General features: G+C 44.7%; 1 protein-coding gene across 2 annotated transcripts in view; it reads left to right on the forward strand.

Moving 5' to 3' along the window:
- The window catches only part of CFH (complement factor H), an 86,994-nt gene extending 75,496 nt beyond the window's left edge, over positions 1–11,498 (forward strand). For both annotated transcript variants that reach the window (XM_029080819.2, XM_029080820.2), the window contains 3 exons: positions 1,419–1,601; positions 4,010–4,207; positions 10,878–11,498. In XM_029080819.2, coding sequence (XP_028936652.1) covers positions 1,419–1,601; positions 4,010–4,207; positions 10,878–10,897 — 401 coding nt within the window. In that variant the 3' untranslated portion in view covers positions 10,898–11,498. The remainder of the gene's footprint in view (positions 1–1,418; positions 1,602–4,009; positions 4,208–10,877) is intronic.
- The last annotated feature ends 1,227 nt before the right edge of the window (positions 11,499–12,725 follow it).

Raw genomic sequence — 12,725 nt, forward strand, 5'->3', positions numbered from 1 at the left:
TGTCACTCCCCGCTACACCAGGACTGCTCCAGGCTGCCCAGGTTGGAAGGCTGCATCCACTGTCTCCCTCTCAGGACCGTGTGGAAGAGCCACTGGAGCCTCCAGCCCAACCACCGGCAGCTCTGGGTCATTTTGTGTTTCTGCCTCAGTGGCTCGACACCAACTCCCTCCCCGGTCTCCCTCGGAGATGGACTGAAGGGAGGGGAATCAGTGATCCTCCCAGGATTAAATATACAAGGAAAGACACCTTTTCAGAGCTTGCATTTCAGGGGGCAGCAGGAGGGAAGGATGTTAGGGAAGAGCCATGCAAAGGACTCTGCAGCTGTCCCGGCTACCCAAAGCTTCAGGTCAGTGGTATCGTTCATACTGAGGTCCACTCTCTGCCTTTCCCACTGCACAGTCCCTTGTCTGACTCCAGCCCTGGACATAGCCCGGGTAGACCACTTGAGCTCTCAGGGTTCCACCCACACTGAGCCCCCTTGGCAGCCGGCGCCTCCATGATGCCTCTCCAGTGCCCAGCCTCAGGCCATGGGGGAGCAGGGTGGCAGCAAATTAAAACCCGTGTGAGATCCAGAGGCAACCCTTGTGGCGAGGCTGGATGGGCAGCCTCTGGGCTCCATGTCTGGCTCCACCCACTACCTCCGGCTCCACTTAGTGATGCCTAGTGACGCTCCTTGAGGGAGGGGATCCTGTCTATCAACTGTATTCCTTTTTCTCCAGGCTTGGTAGAGTGCTCTACCCACTGTAAGTGCTTAATAGATACCAGCGATCAATTTTCTCCCGTGCAATGACCTTTTGCCTATCTGCTCCCACTGCCCCCCTCCTTTCCCAGCCCTGCTCCATTTAACCAACACACCCGGATTTCACAGGACCTAAATTAAAAATACAAAAATAGACGGGCACAAGGTTTGAAGGGGCAAGGAGAACCAGTGAAAATGAAAGAGAAATGGTTGCTACTCATGTACAACACTGCAGGGTGTGTGATAGTCATCTTGCATCTGGATACACATCATGCCTGCTATATACTGAGTGGTAGCAACCACTTACCTTGCATGTCATCTGAACCTGGTCCTGCTCATTGTCTCCTAGCCCAGTGTTTTGCTTTGTTTTTTTTTCAAGGTACTTGTGAAGCATTTACTATAAGCCAAGCTCTGTATTAAACACTGACGTAGGCACAAGATAATCAAGTTGGACACGATCCCTGTCCCATATGGGGTTTGTGGTCTAAGTAGCAGGATTTAATCCCTAATTTACAGATGAGCTAATTTAGGCCCAGATTGGCTCCATGACTTGCCCAAGGTCACACAGCAGGCAAGTGGCGGGATCCAGAATTGGAACTCAGGTTCACTGGCTCCCAGGCCTGAGCTCTTTCCACTAGGCCAAATTGTTTCTAATGATCAAACTGTTCCTTCTTTCAGAGGCAGTTGGAAAATGCGGTCCACCTCCTCCTATTGACAATGGGGACATCATCTCTTTCCTGTTTGCTGAATATCCTTCGGGGGCCCAAGTGGAATACAAGTGCCAGAACCTTTATAAACTGGAGGGTTCCAAAGATGTGAGGTGTGAAAATGGGAAGTGGTCAAATCCACCATCGTGCTTAGGTAAGTGCTAAATATTCTCTGGGATCATAAGATGATCTAGGAGTGAACACACAATTGTGAAAATTAAATTGACACAATACGTCACTTGATCTTTCCTCAAAATTTATAGAGTTCTCACTGAGTGCAGAATCGCCAACAGGTTTTTAAATCCATGCCCCCAAAGAGGATGAGGCTACTTTCACAGCCAGAGTGTAGGATTCAAGTAGGGCAACAAAGAGAAGGACAACATTAAGATGAGTGTGAATAATTCACACTATTGATGAAACACAAACTTATGAAATCGGAAAAAGTCCCTTGTCCCATCTATATAACGGTTAAAACCTCTCTTATATCTCTGTTATAGATGAGGAAATTGAGACCCTGAGAAGTTGTGTTTTACCCACGGTGATTTGATAATATCAATAAAAATGATCATATTGATAGAGTTGTGGCTTCAGTTCAGAACTACAGTACTCAAGAAATACGGTGGGGTGGCTTTAACAAGGGGATTCAGAAGATATTATTTTAAAGGACTGCCACGCTACCCACCCTGGAATGGGGCTTCATGGTTTTCCTTGTGTCTTGGGGATTGTCCATGATGCTTCCCTCCTCTTTGGGGTGACTGTCCTTGCAGTCGGAATGATTTTGGAAACCATTCTTCCCTTCCAGATGGGATGAATGGTTCCTTTAAATATTGGAGCAGTGGAAAAAGCACGGGTATAGGAGTCAGAGGACCTGGGTTCTAATCCTAATTCTCCTCCTTGCCTGCTGTGTGACCTGGGACAAGTCACTTAACTTCTTGGGGGGTGGTAGGGAGGACCGAGAGAGGGAAGGAGAATAAGAGTTAGAAGGACGTCTGCCATGAGCGAGTGATGTTTTTTGGCATGCATCTCCTCCCTGCTTCCTCTCTACTCTTGTCCTATGGCTTCCCCTTCCCAAAGTAAAGGAGGCAGTGGAGTGGGAAGGAGCTGGGTAGAGTGGGAGAAAGGAGAGGAGTGATGGGGATCTTCCTCTTCCCCAGAGTCATATTCACATTCCACACAACGTAGTGCAGAGGGGCACCTTCATAACTGGTCTAGAGAAAAAGCATATGCCTTGGAGTCCGAGGTTTTAATCCCTGCCATGTGGCTTTGGGCAAGTCACTTCCCTCTGCCTCAGTTTCCTCATCTATAAAATGGGAATTCAGTGCCTGCTCTGCCCCCTACATAGACTTTGAGCTTCATGTAGGAACTGAATGAACTTACATGCATCCTAGAGTTTAGAAAAGTTATTCATTCAATCTTTCATTCAATCGTATTTATTGAGCACTTACTCTGTGCAGAGCACTGTACTATGTGCTTGGGAGAGTACAATGCAACAATAAACAGACACGTTCCCTGCCCACGGTGAATATACAGTCTAAAAGGGGGCAGAGAAATAAATACATGAATTACAGGTATGTACATGAGTGCTGAGGGACTGGGATGGGGGAAGATCAAAGAGTGCAAGTCAGGGTGATGCAGAAGTGGGTGGGAGAATAGGAGAGTGGGGCTTGGTCAGGGAAGAACTCTTGGAGGAAATGTGCCTTCAGTAAGACTTTGAAGAGGGAGAGAGTAATTATCTCCTTCCCTAACACATACCCTGTGTTTAACAAATGTTATAGTAATAATGATGATGATCATAATAATAATAATGAAGCAAGTATCAAAATTACCACAATTGTGAGAAATGCATTTTTTCCTAAATCAAAATTGTCCCTTATTTCTACATTAAGTATGAAAGCTGTTCAAAATTTGTAAGGGTCCACGTCCTCAATTTCTTCTTAATACTTTGTAAAATGGGAATTTGCTTTGTCTCCTGAAAAGAGAATCTGATCTTGTCCCTCCCCTAACAAACAAAATAAATCTGCTGACCCTCCTGCTTGACAGGTTTTGTGTATTTAGTCAGTCTGGGTTTGGACCTTGCAGAGATGTATGGAGAAACTAAATCTAACCCCACAATTTGGTGATGAATGATTTCTTCGCTGGACAAAAGGTGCACACAAAAAGGACTGGACAAATATGTTGAGAATGAGGGAAAAGTGGTGACCAACTATCACCTTTTTTCCCAAGGCTGAATCAGAAGGAAAAGGACAACCGTTTTCCCGGGAAAATGGATTAGACCTAAAGATGATCTTTGAGTTGGGGAGTGGGCTGGGCACGGTGAGGGCAGGGAAGGATCAGGGAGACAGAGGAAGTGAGGAAGGTTAAGATGAGGTAGGTGGTAGGCTGGGAGGAGCTGGATAGGGTCCTGGGAAGGTCTAAATTTTTATCCAAATAGACCCCAAGCTAATCTTCAGGCTGTAACTATTTTATTTAACCCTGAAATCCCTGTCACAATTCCAGTTAGATAAATCCCTTGACTTTGCTGATCATTGATAATAGATGATCATTGTCATTCTATTCCGACAGAGGCATGTACGGCATCTCCAGAAGATATGGCGAGAAACAATATCCAGTTGAAATGGAAGAAAGAGGAAAAACTATATTCTGAAACTGGAGATGTGATTGAATTTGAGTGCAGCAGAGGATTTAAGAAAGCCAGAACATCACCTTCTTTTAGAGTAAAATGTATACAAGGAAAATTGACCTATCCCATCTGTGTTGCCAGTAAGTATCCTTGTTCAATGAACACTGTAATTAGAAAAAGAAATTTCACTGCTACTCTATGCTAGTAATTCACGTAATCCCAAACCCAACAAAACTGTAGTTTGAACTCAATAGATCAATGGTATTTGAGTGCTTACAGTGTGCAGAGTACTGTGCAAAGTGTTTAGGAAAGTATAATTCACTTAACTCCTCCGTGACTCAGTTTTCTTTGAGGCAACTGCCAAATAGGGATTCAATTACTGTTCTCCCTCCTACGTACACTGTCAGCCCTATATGTAGCATGGATCACCTTATTTCTACCCCGGTACTCGCTATAATCCTTGGCACATGGTAAGCACTTAAAAGTGCCATCATTATCATTATTACAATGCCCTCCGCCATTCCATTATATTCCCTCACCCTGCCATCCACACCATGCATTAAGATCTCTACTCCAGGGGTTCCCCCAGCCTCCCCAGACTGTTTCATGTAACTCCCTCCCCTTCTTTCCCCCACAACCTGCCATTTCCCCATGTACCTCGGGTTCCCAGAGTCACCCTACACTCCATTATCTAAACTTGCTCCATTTGGTTGGCTTTGATTTTTTTTAAATCTCGACCTTTCCCATCTAGCCCAGCCATTTCTGTACCACACATTCCCTCACAGAATTCCCTCCCACCCCTTCTGGGACCTCAACATCCTGCGATAGAGTTAGTACAACAATAATGATGTTAATAATGATGATAATTCCATAATAAATTCATTCAAGCATACTTATTGAGCACTTACTATGTGCAGACCACTGTAACAATAATGCTAATGATAAAAATTATGGTACTTGTCAAGTGCTTACTATGTAGCAAGCACTGTTCTAAATTCTGGGTTAGATACAAGTTAGTCAGATTGGACACAGTCCCTTTCCCACATAGGGCTCACATTCTTCATCCCCATTTTACAGATGAGGTAACTGAGGCAGAGAAGCAGCGTGGCTCAGTGGAAAGAGCACGGGCTTTGGAGTGAGAGGTCATGGGTTCAAATCCCGGCTCGGCCATTTGTCAGCTGTGTGACTTTGGGCAAGTCACTTAACTTCTCGGTGCCTCAGTTACCTCATCTGTAAAATGGGGATTAAGAAAGTGAGCCCCACGTGGGACAACCTGATTCCCTTGTGTCTACCCCAGCGCTTAGAACAGTGCTAGGCACATAGTAAGCGCTTAACAAATACCAACATTATTGAGGGCCAGAGAATTGAAGTGACTTGCCCAAGGTCATATAGCAGACCTGTGGCAGAGCCAGAATTAGACCCCCAGGACTCCTAGGACCATCTAGCGTGGCTCACTGGAAAAAGCACGGGCTTGGGAGTCAGAGGTCATGGATTCTAATCCCCGCTCCACCACTTACCAGCTGTGTGATGTTGGGCAAGTCACTTAACTTATCTGTGCCTCAGTTACCTCATCTGTAAAATGGGGATTAAGACTGTGAGCCCTATGTGGGACAAAGTGATTACTTTGTTCCTCTCCAGCACTTAGAACAATGCTTGGCACATAGTAAGCACTTAACAAATGGCATCATTATCATTATTATCTCTATCCACTAAGCCATGTTGATTCTCTTACTCTTACATAGTACTAAGCCCTTGGGAGAGTACAGTACAACAATAAACGGACTCATTCCCTGCCCATAACGAACTTACAGTCTAGAGCCAGGGGGTGACAGACATTAATATAAATAAATGAATTATAGATAGTTACATAGGTGCTGTAGGCCTGGGAATGGGGATGAATAAAGGGAGCAAGTCAGGTTGACCCAGGAAGGAGTGGGAGAAGAGGAAAAGGGGGCTTAGTCAAGGAAGGCCTAGAGGAAATGTGCCTTCAATAGGCTTTATTAATACTTATAAATGTTGTAGTTAATAATAACTATAACAATAATAATGATAGCAATGATAATAATTCTTGTGGTATTTGTTAAGCGCTTACTAAGTGTTAAATACTGTCTCCCCACTGGGGTAGATACAAGACAATTAGGTCAGACACACTCCCTGACCTGTCATGGGACTCATAGTCTAAGAAGGAGGAAGAATGGGTACTGAATCCCCACTTTACAGATAAAAAACAGCCCCGGGTCAACCCATATTCATTCATTCATTCATTCATTCATTCATTCACTCCCATTTATTGAACTCCTACTGTGTGCAGAGCACTTGAGAAGCAGCTTGGCTCAGTGGAAAGAGCACAGGCTTTGGAGTCAGAGGTCATGGGTTCAAATCCCATCTCTGCCGCTTGTCAGCTGTGTGACTGTGGGCAAATCACTTCACTTCTCTGTGCCTCAGTTACCTCATCTGTAAAATGGGGATTAACTGTGAGCACCACGTGGGACAACCTGATTCCCCTGTGTCTACCCCAGCACTTAGAACAGTGGTCTGCACATAGTAAGCGCTTAACAAATACCAACATTATTATTATTATTACTAAGTGCTTGGGGAAAGTACAGTACAACAATGAACAGTCACATTCCCTGCCCACAACCTGCTTAATGTCTAGAGGCAAGGAGATGGACATCAATACAAATAAATAAAATTACAAATATATGCTTAAATACTTTGGGACTCAGGGTTGAGGGAGAGCAAAAGGAGCTAGTCAGAGCAATACAAAAGGGAGTGGGAGGTGAAGTAACGTGGGGCTTAGTCTGGGAAGACTTCTTGGAGGAGATGTGCCTTCAGTTAGGCTTTGAAGGTGGGGACAGTAATTGTCTTTTGGATCTGAGGAGGGAGGGCATTCCAGGCTAGAGGTGGGATGTGGGCTAGGGGTTGGCAGGGAGACGGGAGCAATTGAGGCACTAGAGGAGTGAAGTGTGTGAGTTGGGTTGAAGAAGAAGAAAAGTGAAGTGAGGTAGGAGGGAGTGAGGTGATGGTGATTGGCTTTAAAATCAATGGAGTGCAGTTTTTTTTAATTTGATATGTAGGTGGTTGGGCAACCACTGGAGTTTTTTGAGGAATGGAGTGACATATCCTGAACATTTTTGTAAAACAATGATCTGGGCAGCACAGTGAGGTATGGACTAGAATAGGGAGAGAAAGGAGGCTGGGAAGTCAGCAAGTAGGCTGATGCAATAATCCAGGCAGGATAGGATGAGTTGATGACATTAACATTGTAGCAACTTGGATGGAGAGGGAAGGGTGGATTTTACCAATGCTGTGAAGGTGGGACTGACAAGATTTAGTGACAGATTGAATACATGGGTTGAATGAGAGAGAGGAGTCAAAGATAACGCCAAGGTTACGGGTTTGTGAGATGGGAAGATTAAGGTGCTGTCTACAGTGATGGGAAAATTAGGGGGAGGACAGGGTTTGGGTGGAAAGAGCTCTGTTTTGGACATGTTAAATTTGAGGTGGCATCTCTCCAAGTAAAGATGTCTTGAAGGAAAGACAAGATGCCATACTCTAGAGAGGGAGGGAGTTCAGAGCTGGAGATATAGATTTGGGTATTATCTGCAGAGAGGTGGTAGTTGAAGCCATGGGAATGAACAAGTTCTCCAATGGGGTGGGTGTGAACAAGTTCTCCAATGGGGTAGATGTAGATGAAGACTAGAAGAAGATCCAGAAATGGATCTTGAGGGACCCCCACTTTCGTGGTAGATATGGGCTGAGAATCCATGTCTCTTGTCTCCCAGTCCCATGGACTTTCCATTAGACCACAGGTAAAAGGTTCAGGGGACCTCGCTGCTCTCAGCGCTGCCCCTGTTCTAGGACCCATTCCTTACCCTCCTCCTTGGGTTTGGGGGTCCAGGTGGCAGTAAGAAGAGCATCTGCCAGGAAGCTGTATGGCAGGGATCAGGCATGAGTGGCTGAGAGAGGACGGGGTGAAAGAGAAAGCCTCACGGGGTGGGTTGGGTCCCAGGATGGCGGAACGACCTGGATGGAGAGAGAGATGTGGGATAGACACAGGAATGGAGCTCTGGGAAAAGGCTACAAGGCCCAGGGAATGAGAAGCACAGGGAAGGTGCATGACATGGATGGGGTGTGCCCCATGCCTTTAGAAAAGGACTTCCCTCCTGATTGGACACTGGGCTGCAGCACCCAATGCAATGCAGCCAATAGGGGGGAATTCTTGGGTAAAACCACCCCCGGGATCACTGTCACGTGAGCTTCACCGGTGGACTCCTGGGGGTTTGTACCCTTCCTCTCCCACATTTTCATTATCGGTCCTGGATCAGATTGGAATCTTCCCCGATGGGACCAGTACCAAAGAAATGGGGATTCTCAGGTTGCTCCTCCTTTCCCATTTATTCCCAAATCTCAGAAATTTTTTGAGGAATTTGCTACCACCAGATACTTTTTTTAGCACCTCAATCATTTTTCCTTCCCTTATTGTGAACTTTAGACCCAACCCCACCGCAGGGTCCACTTTGGGTTCACATAAATCTGGTCATGTTATCATCTGAGCCCTCTAGACTGTAAGTTTGTTATTGGCAAGGAATGTGTCTGTTAATTCTGTTGTGTTGTACTCTCCCAAGGACTTAGTACAGTGCTCTGCACATAGTAAGTGCTCAGTAAATACCACTGATTGATATATGTGTACTTGGGTAAAAGAGAAGTTATTAAAGTTGGGTAGAGAAGATATTTCATACCATCTGTAGTTTTACTGACTACTGTCTGGAGGGCAATGGATCAAATTCTTAGGAATGTAATCTACAATGATTATGTCAGATCACTGTCCTTAAGGAGATTGCTAACAAGCAGGGGAGATTGACAATGGTAAAATAAGTTACAAATAGAAGGAAGAATTAGAGAATGAGGATATTTACATAACTCCAACGAGGGTATTTGAGTGGTCCCTAAGTGTTGAAATGGCAGTTGAGGGATACAGGTGGGGAAATCAGAAATCAATTGGGGAAGACCTCACGGAGTAAGTGTCATTCAGAAGGACTTTGAGGATGGGGACAGCAGTGACAATAGTAATGGTAAGTGCTTACTTTGTGCAGAGCTTACTAAGAGCTGAGAAAAAAAATCCACAGGTGAAAATTAGTCAGGAACTTGGTCGTCAAGGGTTCAGGAATCTAAGAATAAGGAAGGAGAAAGTGGACTGATAATAGGATGAAACAATAAGAATGCCAAAGTGAATTAAAGAAAGACAGTGATCTATATAACCAAAGAGAAAGGACACTGTGCCTGGAGGAGCAGAGTTTCCTCGTGGTTGAGAGACCAACAGTTACAGCAGGTGGGCAGGCCTCATGCTGCTGCTGTTCCTCACCTTCCTAGCTCGAGGAGGAGGGGACGATGCGATTCCTGATGGCAAGGGGGCAGCCTCCCTCCAGTATGGCAGACTCTGGTGGTCGGATACAAAAGGATTAGAGGGTGAGTCACTGTGGCTGCCTTCTTCCTCACCTCCTTCCCTAGCTGAAGGAAGAGGGGAAAATGGAAATCCATCACAGCCTTGAGTGGATAGGGCATTTTGGGAGCGGGCCCCCTGGGTTTCATGTTGGAAAGGTGACAGGCATTACAGGAGGTCTCATTCATCCATCTAGTGGGAGCTGGGACCAGGGATAGCATAGTAGGTTTGCGATTCATTCCAATAAAGGTAATAATTGAAGCTACTGGAGCCAATGGACTCCCCAGGTGAGTAAGCATAACTGCTACGAAGTTGATCCAAGCACTCATCCTCTCCTGCCTTTACCACAATGCATCAGCCTTCTTGCTTTCCTCCCTTCCTCCTGTCTCTCCCACGCAGCTCCATACCTCATTCTGCTACCCGGATCATTTCCCTAAAAAAAAATTCAGCCCGTATCTCTTCACTCCTGAAACAACTCCAATGGTTGTCCATCTACTTCTGCATCAAACAGAAACTCATTACCATCGACTTGAAATCTCTCAATCAGCCCACCCTCTCCTGCCTTTCCTCACTAATTTCCCTCTACAGTCTAGTCCTCATATTCCACTCCCTTAATGCCAACCAAAGCACTATACCTCCGTCACATAATAATTATGGTATTTGTTAAGTGTTTACTATATGCCAGGCATTGTACTAAGCAATGGGGTGGATACATGCAAATCTGGTTGGATACAGTCCCTGTCCCTCATAAGCCTCACAGTTTTAGTCTCCATTTCACAGATGAGGTAACTGAGGCACAGAGAATTCAAGTAACTTGCCCAAAGCCACACAGGTCTTCCATGGCTAAGCCTTCATTTCCCCTAATCTCTCTCCCTCCTGCATCACCTATCTTTACTCTTTAAGCATTTGATATTCACCCTACTCTTAGCCCTTCAGCACTGGGTACTCGTCCCTAATTTAATGTCTGTCTCTCCCTCTAGACTGTAAACTTGTTTTGGGCAGGGAATATGTCCGCCAACTCTATCGTTTTCTTCTCTCTGAAGCACTTAGTACTGCCCATAGTGAGAACTCCATAAATATCATTGGTTGATGAATAGGTTGATTGAAGGTGCTTTGTACAGTGCTTTGCACACAGTAAGCACTCAGTGGAAACAAGTGAATGAATGAATGTTTACAATCAGCCTGTAGATTTACTTACGGTGTTGAGTCTACTTCCCTAACTAGAAAATGTGTCATGCTCACCTTTTATCAAATGTTTGTGTTATGGTGTCTTGAACCTTTACAGATCTTTTCACTGTTAAATTCATGCAGTTTCACAAATCTTACATCTATTGATAAGATTTCCTTTGGTTCTATCATTTCTTTAGATTACCATTGGACGAAATGAGAACTAAAACCCCAGCATCAAACTTAGTGGATTTTGTGGCAGCATTTGAAGATAAATCTGAAAATACAATATTCTGTAACATTTTCTGCTAGCTAGGATTTACATACCTATTTCCTCATTCATTATTTTTTTAATTTGCCATGCATGTGCCAATACAATGCTCTGTATACGGTGGACATCGATTATGTTCATAGCTGTATTAATACTGCTAAAGCTAAGATATATAAAATTAAAATGGAATAGATACCAATGAATTTAGATTGACTAAAACCAAAATTGATGCCTTTACCCTTTACCTGAAATTCAGAATGAATTCTTGTTCAGACTTTACTCTGCTAACATGGTAGATGTGACCTGCAGAACCCTGGGTTATTAAAAAATCATACTCTCTCACCCATTGCTTCAGTTGTATATAAGGTCCTAGGGAACAGATGTTTCAAAAACAACTAAAATAATCCAGTGTTTCTGTCATATTTGGTAAAAATATCTTCCTAAAACTTGCTTCACTTTGCAGTACCCAGCAATTTGTCTGACACTTCTCTAACTGGAAACCATTTTGCAAGGCCTTAAAATCTAATTTTCATTAAATGTTGCAAATTGTTCAGTTTTCAGTACTAATTGCTAGTAAGGGATCCTTATTCAAGCTTGAGTCAAGCTACTAAAATCCACATTCCTGTCAGCTCCATCACATTATAAAAAATTCCAGATGGCATTATGACACTGCCTTCCCATTTTTACCTAATATTGGAGACAACCTCCCTTCATCAACAATGTAACAGAGTCCCCAAAAGAAGAGAACCTTCCCCATCCAACCATTCCAGCAAAGATACCAGAGAATGAGGTGGTAAGTCATTGGGTTTGAAGTGTCACTGGGTATCATTTATTGGAGACAAGTTGGAGCACCACCATGTTCCATTGATATCCCTATCCCATGGTTCCCCTGGACTCAGTAGGATCAGAAGGTCCCCACCGGGTCAGGAGAGACTATCACTATGCCCCCAAATCCCCCTTTGCTTCTTCCATTTCCCCTGCTCCTCCCAGTTCCACCCCAGATGTGGGTTCTCTCATCTCTGGCATCACTTTGGGGTGGTCTGGGGCATTACTGGGGTGACACTGCATATTCTGGGATGTTCCCTGCTCAAGGGTCTGCATAGTCCTTGAATGGGACCTTGGCCAAATCATCTCTGAACTTGGGAAAATCCCTATCTGATCATCTGTGAAGGTGGGGGAGTATTTTTCTCACTCCACAATTGCTGCTCCATCATTCCACACTCCCTTTGTTCTTTTGTGAACATGGATTTGACTCCCTTTCTGGACATGATGGGGCCATCTGTTTCTTTTTGCAGTCTGATTGTTCTCCCGTGTTGTTGTTTAGTAACAGTTCTGATCCCATCATCTGGCTTTGTGCTCCATTTGCCATCTTAACTGCCCCCGTCATCCTCCCATCCCCTCTTACTTTCTCACCCAGGCATTAGTCGAGTAACCCAAACTTTGTACCTATTGGCCGCACACACCCCAACCTCAGTGTCAGCCACCCAAACACCAAGAGCGCTCTAAGGTGATGTATTAGACCGCTGACACTTCCTGACATCATCTTTTCAAAAAATATATCAGTGCTCACTGGGTGTGAGCATGCAGTGTTCTCGCAGCAACATGGCTACAGTGGATGGGATGTATGACTAGAATGGGTGCCTACCAGAGAGTCACTTGGCTGTTGTATGATGAATCTGGGGAGGTGGGAGAGAGGTAGGGCTGAAGAGAGGGGTATTGGCAGTCCTGCCAAGATCAAGTCAGAAAGGAAAGCAGTCTCTGTGGAAATTCTATTTCT

This window comes from Ornithorhynchus anatinus, chromosome 16 (assembly GCF_004115215.2).
Source record: "Ornithorhynchus anatinus isolate Pmale09 chromosome 16, mOrnAna1.pri.v4, whole genome shotgun sequence".
Taxonomy (NCBI): Eukaryota; Metazoa; Chordata; class Mammalia; order Monotremata; family Ornithorhynchidae; genus Ornithorhynchus; species Ornithorhynchus anatinus.